We start from the raw sequence: 20434 nt of genomic DNA, 5'->3' as shown, positions 1-20434 counted from the left end.
GAAACTGTTCAAGTCTTAGAGCTGATGCATAAGACAGGAAAGAGAAGAGAGGACCCTCTGAAAACAAGAAAAAAATCATGTTTTAATTTAACACACAGCATGTATCCCCGTGAGCATTAATGTGAACATATAAGGAAACTTCATGAAACAAATTGTCCCTTGGAAGTCCTTCTTTTAATTTCTGATTCATCTTTTTACATCACAAAAGGTCTGTTTCCACAAAGTCTACTGCTAAGCAGTGATGTGGGCTTGGCAAGCCTAGGAGTTGAAAGAAAGATTTCTTGGACTCTCAAGGTCTGGTGGTAGCGCTCCTTTATTCAGAGAATAGCATGGAGTAGCATGGGGACAGGACCCATGCTGAGTGAAGAGCCCATCAGTGAGGTGAGGATAGGGTTAAATTGATAAGGCATAGGTATGTGAGTTATTTCTTTACAATACAAAGGAAAGATTATGTAAATAAGTTGTTAAAATGGTGTCAGGGCAGGCGGTTATAGTGGTTGGGCGGTCCTATAACGTTGGATAGAATCAGGTCAGATCAGGTGAGGATGTCCTACACCTCCCGGAGGATGATATAGGTCGGTACATAGGGCAGGATGCCTTGGGTTTCTCTCCCTGGGGCAGCCTTGATCCTCATCAAGCAGTATTTTCAGAGTTGGGTTGGGGCTCTTTTTGGTGAGGAGTCTTCTCTTCCTCTTTTGTTTTCTCACCAAAGCTCCCAAGTACACAGTTGTATATTCTAGGTGTAGGTCCTTCTAGCTCCTCTGTGTGGGATGCTGCCTCAGCATGGCTTGATGAGCGGTGCTAGATCCGCGCTCATCCAGACGGGTGAACCCCTGGCCACCGAAGAGGAGCCCACGAACTTAACCTCTGCGCCACAGGGCAGACCCCAGAGTTAGTTTTTTTCTATTTTATTTCGGGTTTTGCCATCTAATCACCTACTGCCTGACCAGTAAGCTGGACAGGTATGACTCGATCCATCTTTTGATTTATTGTTTTTTGCAGGGAAAGATTCGCCCTAAGCTAACATCTATTTCCAATCTTCCTCCTTTTTTCATCCTTTTTCCTCCCCAAAACCCCAATACATAGTTGTGTATATTTGTAATTCTTCTGGTTCTTCTATGCGAGCCTGTACAGGGACAGCCTTGCTACCAGTAGAGGAGTGGTGTGGTTTCCCGGGCAGGGAACCAAACCGGGCGCCAAAGCGGAGCGCACTGAACTTGAACCGCTAGGCCATCAGGGCTGGCTCTAATTGCTTTATTCTTGAAAAGAAGTTCTGAACTTCCCTTAACATTATCAGGGAATTCTGACGGGTGTGCAGAGTTTTCTGGAGACAACGTCTATAACTCTCTGAGATGTTCTAAGGGGTTGGTGAACCCAAGAACCTAAGCGCACTGCATTAGATAAGCTCTCTTCAGCCACGTGGAGTCACGCGGCGCTGGCTTCCGGGCTCCTCTCCAAGCCAGCCGGTCCTGGGGCGGCCCTCCCCGCGCAGTCCTCCGAGACGCGGCCCCCAGCAGGGGTCGCTGCACCCCCGCCACCGCGCCAGAGGGCCCCGCCCGTCCCGCTCTCGCGGCGCCGGCGCCGGCGCCGACGGAAGGGGCGGGGCCTGGAGGCGGGCGGGCGGGCGGTGCGGCCGCGGGGAGGGAGGAGCTGCGCCGAAGTGCGGACACCTGCGCCCCGGCCCGCGCGGCCCCTCTGTTGCTTCACCGCGCGCGCTTGTGAGATAGGGGCGAGCCGAGCGCCTCTGCCCGCCCGCGCTCCTGCCGGGGCTCCGCGTGCCGCTCACGCGTGCTGCCCCGGCCCGGCCCGCTCGAGACGCCCCGTGGACCCGGAGGCGGCAGGGGCTGTGGGACCCCGGCGGGCCGAGGCTCTCCGCCCTGGCCACAGCCGCGACTGCTGCCTCCAACGCAGACTGGGAGCTCGAGGACGCAGGTGTCCAGTTTCCCTTGACCTTGGGGACCCGGGAAGGTGCGCGGCCCGCGGGGGTGGGGAGGGAGCGAGGGGAACCCGACCGCGTCTCAGCGGGCATTCCGCCTCTCAGGTCGCCAGGAGAAGGGCCGGATTTTAGTTACCGTAGACCTAAAAGCAGTTGGAGCAAGTTCTCCTTACGGAGTAGTGGCCAGGCTCGGCAACGTGGAGCGGGTCCCGACGTCCCGCAGGTCAAGGACAGCGTTGCCTCTGTATTCCAGACTTTGCTTTTCCTACAGCCTTCCGTTAGCTCACAGATTTTGTCTCTCTTCTGAAGATCTCACCCGAAACCTCTTTCGGGCTTCCTGCTGCGATCATCTCCTTACTCGTGTCCACACCGTCACCAAAGAAATCTTTTAAAATGCCCTCCTCTCGGGTCACTTCGCTACTTAAGATCTTTGTCTGGCTTCCTTGCCCTCTGGCTCAAGTCCAAACTTTGATATGCAAGGTCCTTGCTTCTTGCCCATCAATCCAGCCCCATTCTTTGTTCTCTTCCGGATTCATTCTAAGGGCTCCAGTTCTGATCAACTTTCTTTCCACGGTATTTAATTAAGCATTTACCATGTGCTGGGCACTATTCTGGGCGCTTGGGATTCGGCAGAGGAAAAAAATACAGATAAAGATTCTTGCCCTTGTGGAGTTTATATTCTAGAAGCGGAGACAGACAAAAAACAAAACAGTAAATTATATAATATAATAGCAGGTAATAAGTGCCATGGGACAAGAAAGTAGAGGAGCTTAAGGGGAGATTGGGAGGGCAAGATGCTCATTAAATGGAGTTGGGATGAGTAGACCTCGTTGTGGTGAAGATGAGTTATCCAGGCAGATATCTGGGGTGAGAGTGTTCTAGGCGCAGCTGGAACAAAGGACTCTACCCAGAAATATGCCTGTTGTGTATGAAGAGCCTCAGGAAGGCCAGTGTGGCCAGAGCTGAGTGAGCAAGGATGAGAGGCTGGAGATGAGGTCAGAGAGGAAATCGAGGGGCCAGATCACACACAGCCTGTAAGCCACAGCAGGGAGCTTGCTGTTACATTGCTTTTGTAGGATTTTGAGGACAGGAGTGACATGGTGTAAATTACTTTTTAAAAGAATCACTCTGACTCCTCTATGGAAAACAGACTCTAATGGAGCCTTCGTAGTAACCCTGGGGATAGATGATGATGGCCTGAATCTGCGGTAGCCGTGGAAGTGGTGAGAAGTGGCAGGATACTGGACATATTTTGAAGACAAGCCAACATGATTTCCTGACATAGTGGATATGGGTATGAGGGAAAGAAGAGTCAAGAATCACTGGAGGCTTTTGTTCCCAGCAACTAGAAGGGTGAAGTCACCGTTAACTGAGAAGGGGAAGGAGGCAGGTAGAGCAGATTTGGGATTGGGGATATATCAGGAGTTTGGTTTTGGACCAATTAAATTAGAGATGCCTGTTAGACACCCAAATGGAGATGTCAAATAGGATATGGTGGCAGGGGTCCCGGAGACTACCCCCAGGTTCATTGATTCACTAGGAAGTCTCAACAGGACTCAGCTATGGGTCACGGCTGTGATTTATTAACAGCAAAAGGATACAAGACACAATCAGCAAGGGAGAAGATGGATGGAACAATGTCTGGGGAAACCAGGTGCCGTCTTCCAAGAGTCCTCTCCCAGTGGACACCTAGGATGTGCTTAATTCCTCCAGCGACAAGTTGTGACAACTATGTGAAATGTTGTCTATCAGAAAAGCTCATCAGAGACTCAGCGCCCAGGATTTTTATTTTGATTTAGTCAAATAGACACCCTCTACCTAGAATGGACCAAAATTCCAGACTCCCAGAAGGAAAGCAGGTATTCAGCATCAATCAGATTGTACAGTTTAGGCACAGCCACCCCTGTCAGATCTGGGAATGGTGAGAACTCCCCTGACATCCAAGGTCCCAGACATCAGCCAAGGGCCAGGCCTACGAGCAGGCCTTGAGCAGGCCTTCGTAAGGAGAACAGTTTCAGGCCTGCTATGTTAACTCTTTCTTGCCGAGATAATACAAGTTTGGAATCTGGGAGAAAGGTCTGGAATGGGGATATAGATTAGGGAGTAGTTGGCATATAGGTGGTATTTAAAGCCATGGAAATATCTGGTGTCTTGATATGCATTTTCAGAACCAACTGACTGACAGCTGAGCTGGATGGAGTGAATGTAGAAGGCTGAGCCCTGGGGCCCTCCCGCATGAAGTTGTCAGGAGCAGAGAAGGGAGCAGCAAAGGAGTCTTAAGCAGCAGCGGGTGCAGTAGGAGGAAAACCAAGAGTGAGGTGTCCTGGAAGCCAAGTGAGAAAGAGGGGGGTGCTCAGCTGTTCCAGATGCTGCTGAGAAGTCAGATAAGATGAGACTAACAAATGACATTCTGGATTTAGATAATAAGAGGCAATTGAGGAGAGGGCAGACAGCCCTTTTGAGGAGTTTCATTGTAAAGAACAAGAAAAGAGCTAGTGTCTGGGGGTTGTGGGGAAGGGTTGCTGGTTGGTTGATTTTTGCATGAGAAACAACAACATGCTGGTGAGAATGGTCCATTAGAAAGCGAAGGTTACTGTTGTAACTTGCTGTTTCTCCAACCTCAGTGTCAGGCCACCTTTGCCATCAGAACTCTGCTTGGGCACCCCTGCTCTGGGCACCAGCCTGTGCGGGGTCCAGCCTCCTCTCGACCTCAGCTTTCACTTGTGTTCTCTGACAGCCAGTTCACTTGTCCACATTCCGTAGAAATAGCAGCTCCTTGAGGACAAGGGCAGTGTGTTTTACATGTAGGCCTAGCTGGCCACTTGGCATATGTCGGCAAATGAGTGAATGTGGGAGTGGGTGTCGTAATAGCTAGGATGCTCATTTTATTTCTAGAAAATGAATCTGCAAGTATTAACTGGTTTTTGTGTGTGCTGAGCAGATTGGGGGTGGGAGTGAGGAATGGAGCACAGTTCCTGTTCTGTCACTACCCTTGGAGTTTGGGAGATAAAAATAGTGCAAGAGACACACAGCATTGGTGCAACATGAGTTTGGAAAAGGGCAGAGGAGGGTGGAGGGGGAGGGTGGACATTGTGTGGAGCCTGAAAGAGGGGAAGCCATGCTCAAAGGACAGAAACTTTTTTTCCAGTAGTAGAATCCTTTTTCAAGTGAAGTATAAGAAACCCCAGGATTCACCGGCGCTGCTGCTCTGGTTGAAGAGGGGTTGGAGCCTGGTTAGCCCTCTCCTCTGGTACTCCCACTCCTCTCACCAGTTTCAAAGCTCTGAGGCAGGACCTGGTTCTCAGACTCCACCCCTGTGGCCCTGGGTGTCCCCTGCTAACATCTAAAAATGGTCATCTCCAGCAAAAATTAAGTTAATGTGCTTTCTTAATTTTATGATCATAAATTTTATCTTAACCAACCCTGGTCGTCTAGTGGTTAAGATTTGGTGTTCTCAACCCCGCTGCCCAGGTTTCCTGGTCGGGGAACCACACCACCCATCTGTTTGTTGTCATACTGTGGTGGCTGCCTGTTGCTGAAAGCTATGCCACCTGTATTTCAGCGTCACCCATGGCGGACAGGTTTCAGCAGAGCTTCCAGACTCAGACAGACTAGGAAGAAAGACCTGGCCACCCACTTTGAAAAAATTGGCCATGAAAACCCTATGAATAGCAGCAGAGCATTGTCTGATATAGTGCCCGAGGTGAAAGGGTGGTGCAAACAGACCGGGCAGGGTTCCACTCTGCTGTACACAGGGTCTTGAGGAGTTGGATTTGACTCTGTGGCACTAACAACAACACATTTTATGTAAACTTCCAGCATTTACCAATGTTTGTCTGCTGGAGAGTGAAGCAGATTATAATGACTGAGTGAGTAACCAATAAACACAAAGATAATGCTTGACTTGAAATTTTGATTATGTTTATTGTATTTACGTGTGAGTCTGATTTTATTTTATTTTTTATTTTTTTGAGGAAGATTAGCCCTGAGCTAACATCTGCTACCAATCCTCCTCTTTTTTGCTGAGGAAGACTGGCCCTGAGCTAACATCCGTGCCCATCTTCCTCTACTTTATATGTGGGATGCCTACCACAGCATGGCGTGCCAAGCGGTACCATGTCCGCACCCGGGATCAGAACTGGTGAACCCCTGGCTGCTGAAGCAGAACATGCGCACTTAACTGCTGCGCCACTGGGCTGGCCCAAGTGTGATTTTAAATAGTTATTTTGTGCTAGTAAAAGTTTCCTAGTGTAGGTAAATATAACCTATTTGTGATGTATGCAGGGAGCAAGATCACATCCAGGCCTTCCTCACAGGAGACAACGGCGTGGCATAAAGGCAGGACTTTGGGGTGAGGAATGTGGGAGTCCAGGGACTGACATGGAAACAGGACTTCCCTCCCCCAGGATGTCTCCTCTTAGGACTTCTTCCAAGTAGGGGCAACAGTTCCTCCCACTCCTCTACTCCTGTCTGTTTTTACAGTCAGTGAAAGTTAGCTTTTGTTCAAGAGAAAATGAGAAAATAAATGTCATGGGTTAGCAGGAAGAGCTGTGGACTTGGAGTCAGAAGTCTGATGAGGAGTTCAGCATGGTGGTGAAGAGGCTGACTTAGGAGCCAGGGAGCCTGGGTTTGAATGTACTTAATGTCTGTGTGGCCCTGTAACTGAGATGGGCCTGTTGGAAGGAGTAAATGGGTTAATATGTAGAGCAGTGCCTGACCCATAGTAAACAATGAGTGTTCAGAAGAGATGGCATTGGAGTCCTGGCTGTATGACTTAACAAATTGTTAAGCTGCTCCAAGTCTTACTTGTACTCATCTGTAAAATGAGGGACCTGCACGAAGTTATCCCTGAGAGGCCACCCTTTTTATCTCTGCAGACACATACAGCTCTGGAGTGTTGTTAATTGGGGTGGAACGTGCAGCCAGCTCCTGAGCTCCAGGGCACACATATGGCCTTTGGCATTATACCTGATAGCAAAACATAATTTGTTGAACTCAGACCAATGTTTTCAAACTTTTTTATCGTTATCCACAGTGAATACATTTTACATGATGACCCAGTGTGTGTGTGTATGTATATGTGTAATTGGAACAAGTTTCATGAAGCAGTATTTACTCTTACTATAATGTGGTGCACTGTCATATTTTCTGTACTCTTCAGTTCTAGTTCTTAAAAAGTAAAAATTTTAATAATGGCTCATGACCCATAGTTTGAAAAACACTGACCTGAAGATAGGCAGATCCTGGGGCTGGCCCCATGGCCAAGTGGTTAAGTTTGCGCGCTGCTCCGCTGCGGCAGCCCAGGGTCTCGTCAGGCCATGCTGAGGTGGCATCCCACGTGCCACAACTGGAAAGACCCACAACTAAAATATGCAAGTATGTACTGGGGGGATTTGGGGAGAAAAAGCAGGAAAAAAAAAGACTGGCAACAGTTGTTAGCTCAGGTGCCAATCTTTAAAAAAAAAAAAAAAAAAGATAGGCAAATCCTCATTGTTAATACCAGTCTTCATCTCCGTTACCTGAGCATCTTATAGGCCAGTCTGTCCAGGCCCAACAGCAGGTGGTGATTTCAACCACAGCTCTCTTGGCCCATAACTTAAACATCACCTGGGTAAATTCTAATGAGTCTAGAACTTAGGCCCAACACAGAATTCCTGAGGCCGATACAGAGCTCTGGCCACTTACGGTTAACCTTCCTTGTGTTTTGGGTGAGTAGGAAGGTATGAGAGGCTCTGCTTATGAGTGAATTATTTTTCTTAAAACTTTACACTGAGGAATATAGGCCAGAATGTTAACAGTGGTGATCATGGAGTGGTTTTTGGGTGGTTTGAATTTTCTTTATATATTTAAAAAATTTTCTACTATGAAAATGTATTTCATATATAATTGTTGAAATCTCCTTTTTCTTAAAAAATTATGGTAGTAATAGTGGCAATTACTACTAAAAAAATCCTTACTTGGCAAAATAGAGGATAAAACATATCTTTACTTGGCAAAATAAAAAGTCCACCATTAGGTAACTGTAAAAAATAATTTTTTTTATTGAGTTCACAATAGTTTACATCAATGTGAGCTTTCAGTTGTACATTATTTCTTGACTGTCACCACATAAGTGCTCCCCTTCACCCCCTGCCCACTCCCCACCCCCCCTTCCTCTGGTAACCACTGAACTGTTCTCTTTGTGTGTTTGTTCATATTCCACAAACGAGTAAAGTCATCTGGTGTTTGTCTTTCTCAGTCTGGCTTATTTTGCTTAGCATAATTTCCTCCAGGTCCATCCATGTTGTTGCAAATGGCATGATTCTGTCTTTTGTATGGCTGAGTAGTATTCCATTGTATGTATATACCAATCTTCTTTATCCAATCATCAGTTGATGGGCACTTGTGTTGTTTCCATGTCTTGGCTATTGTGAATAGTGCTGCAGCCAACATAAGGGTGCATATGTTACTTTGGATTGTTGATTTCAAGTTGTTTGGCTAGGTACCCAGTAGTGGGATAGCTGGATCGTATGGTAATTCTATTTTTAGTTTTTTGAGGAATCTCCATAATGTTTTCCATGGTGGTTGCACCACTTTGCATTCTCACCAGCGGTGTATGAGGGTTCCCTTTTCTCCACACCCTCTCCAACATTTGTTATTTTTAGTCTTAGTGATTATAGCCATTTTAACAGACGTAAGGTGGTATCTTAGTGTAGTTTTGATTTGCATTTCCCTGATGATTAGTGATGTTGAACATCTTTTCATGTGTTTATTGGCCATCTGTATATCTTCTTTGGAAAAATGTCTGTTCCTATCCTCTGCCCGTTTTTTTGTTTTGAAGTCTTTTTTTTTATTATTATTAAGATTATGATAGTTTACAACCTTGTGAAATTTCAGTTGTACATTATTGTTAGTCATGTTGTGGGTATACCACTTCGCCCTTTCTGCCCTCCCCCTACCCCCACCTTTCCACTGGTAACCACTGATCAGTTCTCCTTGTCTATATGTTAACTTCCACCTATGAGTGGAGTCATACAGAGTTCATCTTTCTCTCTGGCTTATTTCACTTAACATAATACCCTCAAGGTCCATCCATGGTGTTGTGAATGGGACGATTTTATCCTTTTTTATGGCTGAGTAGTATTCCATTGTGTATATATACCACATCTTCTTTACCCAATCATCAGTTGCTGGGCACTTAGGTTGGTTCCACGTCTTGGCTATCGTAAATAATGCTGCGATGAACATAGGGGTGCATGGAACTTTTGGAATTGCTGATTTCAGGTTCTTACGATAGAAACCCAGTAGTGGGATGGCTGGGTCATAAGGTATTCCTATTCTTAACTTTTTGAGAAATCTCCATACTGTTTTCCAGAGTGGCTGCACCAGTTTGCATTCCCACCAACAGTGTATGAGGGTTCCTTTCTCTCCACAACCTCTCCAACATTTGTCACTCTTGGTTTTGGATATTTTTGCCATTCTAACAGGTGTAAGGTGATATCTTAGTGTAGTTTTGATTTGCATTTCCCTGATGATTAGTGATAATGAGCATCTTTTCATGTGTCTGTTGGCCATCCTTATATCTTCTTTGGAGAAATGTCTGTTCATGTCCCCTGCCCTTTTTTTGATGGGGTTTGATTTTTTGTTGTTGAGCTGTGTGAGTTCTTTATATATTATGGAGATTAACCCTTTGTCGGATAAGTAACTTGTAAATATTTTTTCCCAATTAGTGGGCTGTTTTTTTGTTTCAATCCTGTTTTCCCTTGCCTTGAAGAAACTCTTTAGTCTGATGAAGTCCCATTTGTTTATTCTTTCTGTTGTTTCCCTCGTCTGAGGAGTTATGGAGTCCAAAAAGATTCTTTTGAAACTGATGTCAAAGAGTGTACTGCCTATATTCTCTTCTAGAAGACTTATTGTTTCAGGCCTAATCTTTAGGTCTTTGATCCATTTTGAGTTCCTCTGCCCATTTTTTGATTGGGCTCTTTGTTTTTTTATTGTTCAGTTGTGTGAGTTCCTAAAAAATTTTTTTTTTATTTTAGTGACAGGTGAAATACAAAGTCTCGGAGCAACTGAACTGTATTATTGTCTTCCTTTATCCCTACTTATGATAAAATTTAAAGTTTTTTCTATGAATGGTTATTATTCATTCTCTATTAAATTAGATAGAATGGGGCTGGGCCCAGTGGTGCAGCGGTTAAGTTCGCACGTTCCGCTTCTCGGCGGCCCAGGCTTCGCCAGGTCGGATCCCGGGTGCGGACATGGTACCGCTTGGCAAAAAAAGCCATGCTGTGGCAGGCATCCCACGTATAAAGTAGAGGAAGGTGGGCATGGATGTTAGCTCAGGGCCAGGCTTCCTCAGAAAAAAGAGGGGGATTGGCAGCAGTTAGCTCAGGGCTAATCTTCCTCAAAAATAAATAAATAAATAAATAAATTAGATAGAATATGTGTAAAAATAATTTCTTTCAATAAGTTTCTTTAAAGTGCTTCACATAGTTTCTTAGTCAGTATTTTAGAGTACTCTATGGATTTTATATAGCATTTAAAAAATATTTCAAATTATAGCAATATTGTAAAACAGCCTTTAAACTGAGCCTGCTTTGTGTCTCATTTAAGACTCATATTGGGGTCCCAAGAGCAGTGAGATACAGAGTTGAGCTTGTGTTGTCTGCCTCATTCATGCCAACAGAAATAAGGCCCCAAATGTTAACAAATAGCCAGAATAGCTGGAAGTAGCTAGTTATGTGCTTTTGCGTGGGCTTCCGGATAATTGCTCTTGGCAGCTTTGTGATGAATGGAAAGTAGGAAGGAAAAGTCGTGCAAATCATTGTCAAAGAAGTCAGTCTGACAGTGTAGCCTTGGCACAAGGGAGGGTCATTTGCAGGCTAGAGGTATGAGGATATTGACCGTGTGGCACCCCTTCTCGCATTACTAAATCCTGGTCTCCAGAACCATCTCAATGTGCTTGGGAAGGTCTGCCGCCATTGTAATAAGATGCCTTCTGCTGCCTTTGAGGTAACAAGGAACCGATTGCTCCCTGGCGTATCAGCACCTCAGAGCCTCAGGAAACAATTACCTGTCTGTGGGTCTCCAGGCCCCTTCCTTCTCTGCTAGCTAATGCCTCCCTTAAACAGTGGGAGGAAGATGTAAAAGGAGATAAAATGCAGATCTGTCAGTTTGCTCATTCCTGCCTCTGATTTGCTGGGATTGGAGGTTGAAATAAAGTTTAGAGATTTGCTCTGTTTTTATGAAGTCATGATCCTTAGCAAAGTCAATATTGTAAAGATGCAATGTATATCAGTAAACAGTCTTTCTGTCCTCTCCGTGATTTTTTAATTCATCGAGAACTATTGTTAATATTTTTCAGTAGTATGCAGTACCCATGCTAATTTGGGGGATGGAGAGAAGTAGAACCAGTGTTTTCACACACATTAGTATCTAATTCAGCCCTCCTGATGACACTGGGAGGTAAGCACGGTAATTCCAGCCGGAGGACTCACTGTGACAGTGCGTGGCCGTGGGTACGTGCAGACCAGTATGGCCTTTCGTAGGGAGCGTAAGTACAGGACTAGATAGAAAGTGTTTGGTGTCTCCGGTTCATGTTGTGAGAAGGTGAGGACACTGCTCTTGTGAAATAAAGCTGAATTATTGTCTGTTTCAGGTCACATGTGCCATGGCTATGGCTAGTGTCAGATTGGCCGCCAGTGTCTTAAGAAAGCCAGATGCTTGGATTGGACTCTGGGGCACACTGCGAGGGACACCTTCGCATAAACCCTGTGCTTCCTGGAATCGATACTTCTATTTTTCTAGTACCAAGTTAAATGCATCAGATTATAAAACACTTTTCCATAACATTTTGTCACTGAGACTCCCAAGGCTTCTAATATCTCCAGAATATATTTTCCCATTTTCCATAAGACTCAAAAGCTCTAAAAAATCCACAAAAAAGACTTTGCAAAAAGTTGAAGATGAAGAGGTCTCTGATGAAGAGAGTGAACAGCAAGAGATGAGCGAGCAGGAAGAGGAGCTCGAGGATGACCCCAGTGTAGTTAAGGACTATAAAGACCTGGAGAAGGTAGTGCAGTCTTTTCGGTATGATGTCATCCTGAAGTCAGGCCTCGACGTTGGGAGAAAGTAAGTATGACATGCATTTTATTAGAAAGTCGCTTGTCGTCTTGTTGGTTATTTTAATGCAGCATTCCCGATCACTTGGCCCATGTTATGGTGAAGAGTAACCATAGATATGAAAGGACCTTATAGATAATATATTTCAGTTATTTCATTCTATAGATAAGAAACTGATTTCCAAAGAAATCAGGTGACTGCCTGCAAATCCCATGTGCCATATTTCCTTGATTCTAAGACAGTTGACGATAAGATGAACCATTGATTTAATATCAGCTTTTTGAGGAGAAGGAATCACATGTTAGATGTATATAGCAAGCCTGAGAAGGGACCCCTTAGGATCAACGGAAGCAGTGTAGCGTGGTGGTGAAGAATGCAGGCTCTGCAGCCGGACTACCGGGGTTTCAGTCCAGGTTCTGTGTGTGACCTTGGGCAAGTTACTTACATTCTCTGTGCTTCAGTTTCCTCATCTGTCAAATGTATAATAGAATCCCCTTTAGAAGGTGGTTGCTAGGATTAAATGACATCTCTCTCTCTACCTAACGCAGTTGTAACAGTGCCTGGCACATAGTGGGTACTCAGCATATGTCAGCTATTGTGAAGAAAATACTGTGTGTGTGCATATTTAGTGCACAGAGATATTAAGTGTATAATTTTCAGGATTTGTTTAATACTCTCGTTCTCTCTCTGCTAGACTAATATAAGAGCAGTGACCCTCACTGTTCATTTATTCCTTTAGCAATCATTGTATGCATACTGCATGCAAGGTAAGAACTGTGGTATGAATAATCAATTCAGAAAGATCTCCTTGTGTAGTTTGTACCTTTATGACCTAAGTTAGTAGCATAGTTTAATTTTTTAATCCATGAAGCTTAAGGACTCATCAAGATGACTCTTGAGTCCCCAGCACGCTGATCAAGATTTGTTAAATGTTCTCTAAAATCTGGCAAACTCGTCGTAAGGAGACCTCTCCCTCTCCCATATTAGTAGCTGCTGCTGTTATTTTTAAGCAGAACCCGAGATGTCAATCACCTGGAGTCAGAGCATTGAGAGGCAAACGGCACTGATTTTTGTCTGCACCATGCCCTCGTCTAGTTGCCACAGTGCTTAAATGCAAAGGGAGCAGCAGCTACTGGATTAGAATTTCCCCAGCCTCAGTGCAGACTAATAGAGGGTTTCTTGATGGTTTCACCATGCATGTGGTGCCTGGTTTTTCTCTCAGAGCTGAGAGGAAGGGAGTGCCCACTGACTTTGGCTGTTGTGAATTGCAGGAGCTGCCACCTCGCAAGCAGTGGCTGCATAGGGAGTCAGGTGGAGTACCCCAGGCCTGTCCTCACTGGGCTTGGTGGCCTGTCCTGAGTGGGCTTGCTGGGCTGCTGAAGCCTCTGGGAAGGCCCCCATCAGAGTGCTGATTACCTGCCTGGTGGTACTAGCAGATCTTTGCAGCAGTTCAGCATGCATTCAGAAGTGCGCCTCCATCTCCCTGTTCCGGATACATGTGGGAGTGGTTGACTTTCACTTTCCCAGCACCCAGGATGGAGATTTTGTGGGCAGGTCGGTCACTGTCAGAATAAGCATTAATGGCAGGTGTTTTTCTCAAATTGTATAATTGTTTTGAATATATTTCTATTTTAAAGCACTTTGACTTTTTTTTTTTAAGCAAAGTGGAAGATGCATTCTACAAAGGTGAACTCAGGCTCAACGGGGAAAAATTATGGAAGAAAAGCAGAACGGTGAGATACTATGACAGCCAGATATTTTTGTCTGTTGTTCTGCCAGTACTCAGTGCCGCCCCAGTCTCCCCTTAGGCTCCTGACTTGGGGCCTCAGTGGCTCCTTGTGTATGTCCGTCTTACCCTCTCTGAGGTCCCCTGTGGGCCTGGTCAAGTTAAAGTCACCAGCCAGCTTTACTCACACAGACTGCTGGCTCTTCTGCAGCCTTCATGACTTTGCCATCAAGCTTCTCCTTTTTCTTTAAAATCTTAAGCCACTATCAGAACTGGCAAAAATCTGTTAATTAAACTTCCAAGTCATTAATGTTAACCCCCATGAAATCATAGTAATTAGGCTAAAAAGAAACATTTGATCCATGCAGAGGTTTCTTTGGCCTGGTGTTAGCTGAGCAGATGTGTAATTCTGTTCAGCTCAGGAGTGCCCCTGAGCACTTGCTGGGTGCACCTCTCTGGGTGCAGGGCAGCTGTTAAAAAGGAGGTTCTATATTTTTTCTGACAGCTCCATATTCATATTAAGTGAAAGACACTTATAAGAAAATGTATTTCCAGTATCCAGTGTTAAAGTAAGTCATTTATATAAAAATTCTGTTAAAAATATGTATTTTTGTAAAAATACATATATTCAGGGACCAGCCTGGTGGTATAGTGGTTAAGTTTACGTGCTGTGCTTTGGCAACCCGGAGTTTGTGGGTTCGGGTCCCGGGAGTGGGCCTACGCACCGCTCGTTAAGCCATGCTTTTTTGTATGTGGTGGTGTCCCACATACAAAATAGAGGAAGATTGGCACAAATGTTAGCTCAGGGCCGATCTTCCTCACAAACACACACACCTCCCCACAAATTACATATATTTATACGTCTAGAATTAAAGTATTAATGTTACTAGTATTTATCTTTGGGGCATTATGGGTTATATTTTCTTTTCTTTTCTTTTTTTTTTTTTGAGGAAGATTAGCCCTGAGCTAACATCCGCTGCCAATCCTCCTCTTTTTGCTGAGGAAGACTGGCCCTGAGCTAACATCTGTGCCCATCTTCCTCTACTTTATATGTGGGACGCCTACCACAGCATGGCTTGCCAAGTGGTGCCATGTCCACACCTGGGATCCGAACTGGCGAACCCCAGGCCACTGAAGCAGAATGTGTGCAATTAACCGCTATGCCGCCGGGCTGGCCCCTGGGTTATATTTTCTTTAGGCTTTTAATTTTCTTTCTTTTCTTTTCTTTTTCTTTTTTGCTGAGGAAGATTCACCCTGAGCTAACATCTGCTGCCAATCCTCCTTTTTTTTTTCCCCTTAAGGAAGATTAGCCCTGTGCTGACATCTGTGCCAATCCCCCTCCAATTTTCTGAATTTTTTATGAGTATCACTTTCATAATTGGAAAAAACCAATAATGATAGTAAAAGTTAACAAAACACAATAAAAATGTGTATGACAGAGACCCTTAAAAATTGGAAAACACAGACATATGAGGCATTGGCAGACATACCGTCTCGGTCAGTGTCCAGAGGACAAATGTTCCAGGAAATTGGACACATTTTGAAGGCTGTTTTTAAGATTCTTTCATATTTCAAAACACCCCTGGGGTTGGAGGACCAGAGCTGCATCCCATTGCCCTGGGACATGGGAGGATGTGAGCCATGGGCCATGGCCCTGGGTAAGTGCTGAGGCTTCTTCAGAGTCCTTGCTGGCAGGGGTTGTGTGTATGGGGGGGTGACAGACGGGACACTCCCCAATGCTTGTCTCAGCTGCCAAATCACAAGGCCTACGTTCTCCCTGATGGCACCTGACCTGGCAGGTGCAGACTGCGGTGGCAGGCGCTGCTCAGTGAGCTGCAGGAAGTCAGGCTTTCCAGACACGCATCTGGGGATCAGGCCCTTCTAGTCCCTTTTTTTTTTTTTTTTAAAGATTGGCCCTGAGCTAACATCTGTTGCCAATCTTCTTTTTTTCTTCTTCTTCTTCTCCCCAAAGCCCCCTGGTACATAATTGTATATTCTAGTTGTAGGTCCTTCTAGCTGTGCTATGTGGGACGCTGCCTCAGCATGGCCTGGTGAGCGGTGCCATGTCTGCGCCCGGGATCCGGACCAGCGAAACCCTGGGCTGCCAAAGTGGAGTCCATGGACGTAACCGCTCGGCCACGACCCGCCCCTGCTTCTAGTCCCTTAGCTGCTTTTTCCTGGCTGTAGCCCTGCCCCTCAGCTGCAGTGTTCCTCAGATGAGACCTGTTCCTGGAGCACCATGCCTCTGCCGAGGCCTCATTTACAAACACTACAAGTCTGTTTTTCTCCCTCTGCTTTGAGATGTTGTTAACTACAGCCTAATTGCTGCTGCTTCATTCTGCTTTGGGTGTTCTGTGTCTCGGCTGCTTTCCAGATTTCTCTTGAGGGTCAGCAAAGGAAGGGGCCAGTGTTAACACTCAGCTGCCTTGTTACTAGGAGCCCTGGTAGCCATAGTAACTGCAGCTAAGGGGAGATTTGAAATGTAGATATTTGGAGCAGCCCCTAGTCTCGGCCGGTTTTGCTTTGTGTCTGCTGTGCCATCTCCCACAGTAGAAAGGACAGGGCCTCGCAGGGAGTGAAGAACACTCCCCTTCCTTTCCGTGGCCTGCTCCATGGGGCCCGTGCCTGGCTGCTGGCCCAGAAGGGTCAGGCGCTTGTCCCATGCCACAGCTCTAACCCTGGCTGCCTGCAGCCGAGCACAGCTTCTCTGTGAGCTGCAGACCAGGTGGGAGCAGAGTGCTGGAGGTGCTGGCTCACTGTTGACTTAAACAGAGGGTGCATGGAGCCCAAGTGTGGTGATTGAAGCCTTCCTAAACGCACCTCTCCCTGCGATTGACTGGGTGAGGGGGAACCTTCCTTCCCTATTCTCTGCCCTAGAAATAAGCCGCCAAAGGGATCTGCTCTTCCGCTCTGTGCTGCCTGCTCTTTTAAGGGGCAGGCATCATGCACACTGTATCTGTGAAAGGATACACAAGAACGGATGCCTTTTCTTTATATAGCCTTTAAAATTTTGTATCATGTGTATATATCACTTGTGAAAAAATGAATTTTAGTGAAACAAAGTTATGCCAAAAATGGTAAAGTGGAGTTCCCATGCCTTGTATCTTGGACACTGATTTTAAATGTCCACACAGGTGGGCCAAGTGGTCCTTTGTTTTTTAGTAAAATCCAACAGAACTACAGGAAATGGAGCCCCCCACATGATGCCTGGGTCAGTCCATCCTTTAAACCCAGGGGGAGAAACAATCTTCTTGCCTAGCTGTGGTATGAGCCTTTCTGCTTCTCAGCCCAGAGGGGCAAAGTTAATGGTTTAAAATTGGCCCCTGTGTGAGTTTTACATCCAGCTGCTCTGCGCTGTCTGGAATGACAGTGTGGTGTCACTTGTGCGTTCCCATGTTGTAGACTGAATATTGGGCTTGCATAGGCCTTGAGTGGCTGGGGGAACAGGTATGGGCTTGCCCTGGTGAGGTACAATGTTCAGACACTGTGACAGTTTGGACTGCTTCAGAGAGCACTAATTGGAAAATAAGGTAGAAGCCAGCATTTGACACTGCTTCTTAAACAGAAGCCCTCCAGTAGGCTTTTAAATGGCTCCATGTGCCCACACATGGGGTTGCCTCCCCCTCCTTGGGAGTGGTGGTGAGTGGTCTGAGGTGGCTCCTGGTTGTCCCTGGTTGTGTTTGAGCAGAAGCAGCATATGGCACCTAGGTCCGTTTAGCTCCTTCCTTAGTTACTGGGCGGGTCCTGAGCTGCCAGGACCAGGTACCTGTCATGGGCTGTCCACACCCTGGAAGCACTGACATGACTGCCCCAGGGCATGCCCTGCACTAGCTCAACCCAAAGCTCCCATGGGGCAAGAATGGGTTTGACCTCAGCCCTTTTAACACATTGAGTCCGCATCCAACTCTACCCACTTTTCTCTGGTATTCCATCTTTCTGACTTGCATTCTGTCTCTTCTTGATGATGTGGCATCACCGGGGCTGCCAGTGCTGGAAAAGCAGTTTCTTTACTTCCATTTCTTTAAGAGCGACAGGTAACCATTGTTCCACAGTGACCAATTTCCAACAACCTGCCCCTTCCCCAGTTATGTAGCTCATCTGGGTTGAAATGAATGAAAAGTGTTACACTGAAAATTGTCTTCTCAGGGCATAGAGTAATTACTGTGCACGTATTCTCTAAGATTGTGCCCCACTTTGTCTTTTGCCATTGTTACCAAAATAAATGCCTCCATTCAAGTGTTTCCTTAAATCATCCGATAGAGGTAGTATTTGAGCCACACTGCACCATCCACGAGCAGCCAGTTGTCTAGGTCTGAAGGAAGGACACTGGCTGGTGCTGGGCCACGTGTGTGAGAGGCACCTTCCAGGTGGAGCCCTTTCACCCTGAGGCGCTGGGGATGAGTGACTGTTCCAGAGGGGACAGGACCTTTTCTCACCTGCCCTCCGGGTGACGGCCGGCCACTGGGTGAAAACTCAAAGCGGGGATGTGCGCATTGGCCTCTGTTTCTCAAAACGTAGTAGACTCACTTTTCTTCTAATTTTCAGGTGAAAGTGGGAGATACTCTGGATCTTCTCGTTGGAGAGGATAAAGAAGGAGAAACCGAGACAGTGATGAGGATTCTCCTGAAAAAGGTGTTTGAAGAGAAGACTGAAAGTGAGAAATACAGAGTAGTGTTACGACGGTGGAAAAAGCTAAAGTTGCCTAAAAAGAGTACATCTAAGTAAATGGATTGCCTTTTATTGCTAAAGCTCCTTTCTAGTGGTGGGGGAAGGGCCCAGCTTAAAAAGAGGACATTTTTATTAAAATAAAGTTCTCTTACCATTTGTGGAATCTGCTGAGCCATTTTGTGGAAATCAAGATCCATATCTTGGAGACACTTCTCTTGGCCTGGAATTCCCTCCCGGGTTTATTTTGTGCTTGTTTTGACCTCGAGAGCATGAGTGAGATGTGTGCTGAGTGAACTGAGCCCAGAGAGGGTTTTAATGAGGAGCCTGCTGTTTCCTGCATTAACTACCTCGGGAGTCGATGTAAAATAAACTTTGCCTTGTTGTTAAGTGGTTTTATTTCAATTTTACCCCTGGTGGTCAGCTTCCCTGGGTTCAGGCTTCTTAAGGCAAAGCCAAGCAAAGTCAAGGTCACCCTTGACATCCTTAGGGCAGAAGCACCAGGAGAGGCCCTTCTCCACCGGCCCTTCTGAGTCACCAACGTGTTGGCCCTAGTTCCCTTCAGTTTGTCTTCAGAAGTCTGCGTGGGTAAAGTTGTTCCGACCCTTTCCGAATGGAGTAGTCAGAGCCCATTTAAAATTAATTTCTTAGGGCAGGGGTTGATAAACTGAGGCAGCCAGAGGGTTTTTGCAAGGCCCTCAAGCTAAGAATGGTTTTTATATTTTTAAGAGTTTTTTTTTAAAAAAAAAACAAAACAATGACCGAGACCTTATATGGCCCACAAAACCTAAAATATTTACCATCTGATACTTTATAGAAGAAAATTTGATGACCCTCCTGGTTTAGGGTAATAATCTCAGGGTTTAATTTTCAGGTGAAAGTAGGAAATACACAGATTTTATCAATGAAGAGAATGAAGAACAAGAGACCGACTCTAATTTTGAAGACTGTGTTATAAAAGAGACAAAACCTAAAAAAAATAGTATTAGAGGGCACACACACACATAATATAGCTCGTCTAAGAGAAGGGCATCTGCACAAGTAAATTGGTTTGTAGACCCCCGGGAGCCGTAACCCACAGCAGTGGGATGTTGGGGCCCATGAGTCTGGAAGCCTTACCAGCCCAGATTTCAGGAGATTAGGAAAATTGATTTTTATTTGAAAACTTAAACTCTCAGGAAGAAATAATACACACTGTGCAGTGTAACAGAGGGATTTTTCTATTTTACCGCTTGTTAATTGGGCTTTACTGAGTCATCAGTGAAAACAGTCCATTTAATTTCAACATAAGTTAGTCATTAATCATAATTTAGGAAATTATATTGATGTCCCTGCTTCTTGTCATTTCCTTCACCTCTCTGTCCCTTTCTCACTCTCCCTCTCTCCCTCCCTCTCGTCTCGACTTCTCTTTGGAAAATGATGGAAAGCCTGAGAGGGCTCAGGTGGTGAAGGGAGGCAGCGTGATCTAGTGATGTGTCAGGGGTCTTCTGGTTCAATCTTGCCAGTTGCAAGTTGGGTTACCTTGGTCATAATTTGACCTTAACCTCTCTGAGTTTCACCTCCTCGTTGGTCAAATGGGGATCAGGATACTAATTGCCTTACCTTGTGTCCCCTGTCTTGAAGGAGGAAGAAAAGTAAAAGGACTTGTATGAGGTAAGGTGAGTTGACAGTAGCTAGAAAGAGGCAGGGCCATTTAAAAGGCTTTTTGGAAGCTCTGTTGGTAATTAGAACCTCAACGTAGCTGCTTGGCAGGGTTTGACCCATTCCAGACTTCTGTTTTTAAAAAACTAAGAAAAAGATCTGATGATGGAGAATGTTGGTTTGGTCATAGCATGTGGCAAAAACTGATCGATCTCATTGTCTACAGTGCAAGGGACTTGGAAAATATTTATGAACAAACAAAAGTCATGCATAAAGATTTATGGAACTCTTGCAATTTGCTCATTACTTGACCCAAATGGCAGCTGCTTTATAATGCCATCCTGGCAAGGCCACTTCAGTGAAAA

At 45.6% G+C, this 20434-nt stretch overlaps 1 protein-coding gene across 3 annotated transcripts; it reads left to right on the top strand.

Annotated features, from left to right (window-relative positions):
* The first annotated feature begins 1608 nt into the window (after positions 1–1608).
* On the top strand, positions 1609–18594 carry MTRES1 (mitochondrial transcription rescue factor 1). Of its 3 annotated transcripts, none has more exons than XM_046677310.1 (4): positions 1609–1932; positions 11574–12046; positions 13698–13770; positions 18309–18594. In XM_046677310.1, exons 2-4 carry the CDS (start codon positions 11586–11588, stop codon positions 18486–18488), a joined length of 714 nt encoding a protein of 237 aa, XP_046533266.1. In that variant the 5' UTR covers positions 1609–1932; positions 11574–11585; the 3' UTR covers positions 18489–18594. The 3 variants fall into 3 exon arrangements, with proteins under 3 accessions (XP_046533266.1, XP_046533267.1, XP_046533268.1); XM_046677311.1 differs by having other exon boundaries at positions 1609–1968; XM_046677312.1 differs by lacking the exon at positions 1609–1932 and adding an exon at positions 4067–4270.
* The last annotated feature ends 1840 nt before the right edge of the window (positions 18595–20434 follow it).

Source organism: Equus quagga, chromosome 11 (genome assembly GCF_021613505.1).
Source record: "Equus quagga isolate Etosha38 chromosome 11, UCLA_HA_Equagga_1.0, whole genome shotgun sequence".
In the NCBI taxonomy this organism is placed as follows: domain Eukaryota; kingdom Metazoa; phylum Chordata; class Mammalia; order Perissodactyla; family Equidae; genus Equus; species Equus quagga.
Note: the sequence above shows the minus strand (reverse complement) of the source record. Positions and strands in the feature narration are given on the sequence as shown.

Excerpts from the sequence above, each read along its gene's own strand:
- MTRES1 (XM_046677310.1), top strand. The coding sequence starts at position 11,586 with ATGGCTATGGCTAGTGTCAGATTGGCCGCCAGTGTCTTAAGAAAGCCA. Across the intron at positions 12,047-13,697 it reads GGCCTCGACGTTGGGAGAAA|CAAAGTGGAAGATGCATTCT; the intron begins GTAAGTATGACA and ends TTTTTTTTTAAG. Across the intron at positions 13,771-18,308 it reads TATGGAAGAAAAGCAGAACG|GTGAAAGTGGGAGATACTCT; the intron begins GTGAGATACTAT and ends TCTAATTTTCAG.